The sequence below is a fragment of the Aplysia californica genome, unplaced genomic scaffold, assembly GCF_000002075.1.
Source record: "Aplysia californica isolate F4 #8 unplaced genomic scaffold, AplCal3.0 scaffold01413, whole genome shotgun sequence".
Classification (NCBI taxonomy): domain Eukaryota; kingdom Metazoa; phylum Mollusca; class Gastropoda; order Aplysiida; family Aplysiidae; genus Aplysia; species Aplysia californica.
The window spans coordinates 30,019-31,559 of record NW_004798683.1 but is presented as its reverse complement, the minus strand read 5'-3'; the positions used below and the strand labels follow the sequence as shown (position 1 = coordinate 31,559).

General features: G+C 42.0%; 1 protein-coding gene across 1 annotated transcript in view; it reads right to left on the bottom strand.

Moving 5' to 3' along the window:
- Window positions 1–51: 51 nt before the first annotated feature.
- Window positions 52–1,541, bottom strand: part of LOC106013879 (multidrug resistance protein 1) — a gene marked incomplete at both ends in the record, with an annotated part of 3,277 nt that continues 1,787 nt past the window's right edge. Inside the window, 1 exon segment of the mRNA XM_035973562.1 lies at window positions 52–182. Within this exon segment, the coding sequence (XP_035829455.1) occupies window positions 52–182 (131 nt within the window).

Below are 1,541 nucleotides of genomic sequence, written 5' to 3'. Positions count from 1 at the left end.
AAGAAACCAAAGAAAATTAGACAATAGAAGAGTGAACAAACGGCAGTTGTCACCTGGCCTTGATCCGGGTCATAGAACCTTTGTATCAGGTTGACAATGGTGGACTTGCCACACCCACTGGCGCCCACTAGCGCCACCGTCTGGCCGGGCTCAATGTCAAGGTTACAGTTCTTTAGAACCTGTAGATGTGACGTAATATTGACATGATAGGACATACAGGTAGAAAAATACATACACGCACGCGTGCGCGGATGCACACACATATAGACACGCGTACATACATAGACAAACACACACACACACACACACATATACACACACACACACACACACACACACACAAACATACATATACACACACACACACATACATACACACACACACACACACACACACACACACACTCAAAATTGCCGTCAAACGATTGTAAAAACTTCCAGAATTCTAACCTTAGACAGGGAATCTGTCAAATTCGCAACCCTAGACATACACAAACCCGTTGCATCGGGTTCTCTAGTGTAGCGGTGAGGCGCTTCGCTGTTGCACGCACGAAGTCCAACATTGATTCCTTTGTGAGGTGAATTTTCATATGGAAAGCACTATTCCCAGTGACCCTGGGGATAGGCCCGGAAACTATTCCCAGTATTTTAGGCCCAGTAACTATTCTCGGTGACACTGGGAATAGGCCCAGAAACCACTGTCAATAGGGCCTAGGCCAGAATTGTTCCCAGTCTCACTGGGGATAGGCCCAGAAACTATTCCCAGTGACACTGAGAACAAACAGACCCATTAGCCTAGATCTATTGTTCCCACACTGATCTACATGGGCATGATGATGATGGGTTACTAAATACTAGACAAGATCTAGATCTAGAATTCTATATCTAATGCAGATCTAATCTAGATACTAGATCTAACTAAACTAAAGTAGATTCTGATGCGAGTGGAAGAATTATTATTTTTTCAAGGAATGATCATTCTATGCTTGCTTGTTATTCAGTCGTAATTTAGATGTACAAGTAGATCTAGATCTTATTCGGATTTTGAAGACCACGGTACAGGACAGGTGGAAATCCTTTCCGATTCTTCTCTCTTCTAGATCTAGATCTAGATCTAGGCTACGGTCAAGTCTAGACCCAAGTAAGAGAAGAGAACAAAAGTACTGAACTGAAGTGAGAAGAGAGTCTACAGTACACGTTAGAATAGTCTAGATCTAGGCCTAGAATCTTGATCTTTTGAAAAGCTGCAAATTTCTCTTCAAACTCTTTGAAGGAGGAGAACTTCGCACCCACTTCCAATCCATCAGCATCGCAATTTTGTTTTGAAGTGAAAATTCAAAGGTAAAGACTTCTGATTTATTTTAATGCAAAAGAGTTCCATTGTCACTGGGAATAGTTTCTGTACATATCCCCAGTGTCACTGGGAATATTTACTTCGTTTTCATATTATATCAGTCTTTCTGCTGGGACGCTGCATTCCTCTCAGCCAGCCCCAGTTTACCCTTTTTGTTTTTTTTGTTTTTGTAAAGTGTTTTACGGCG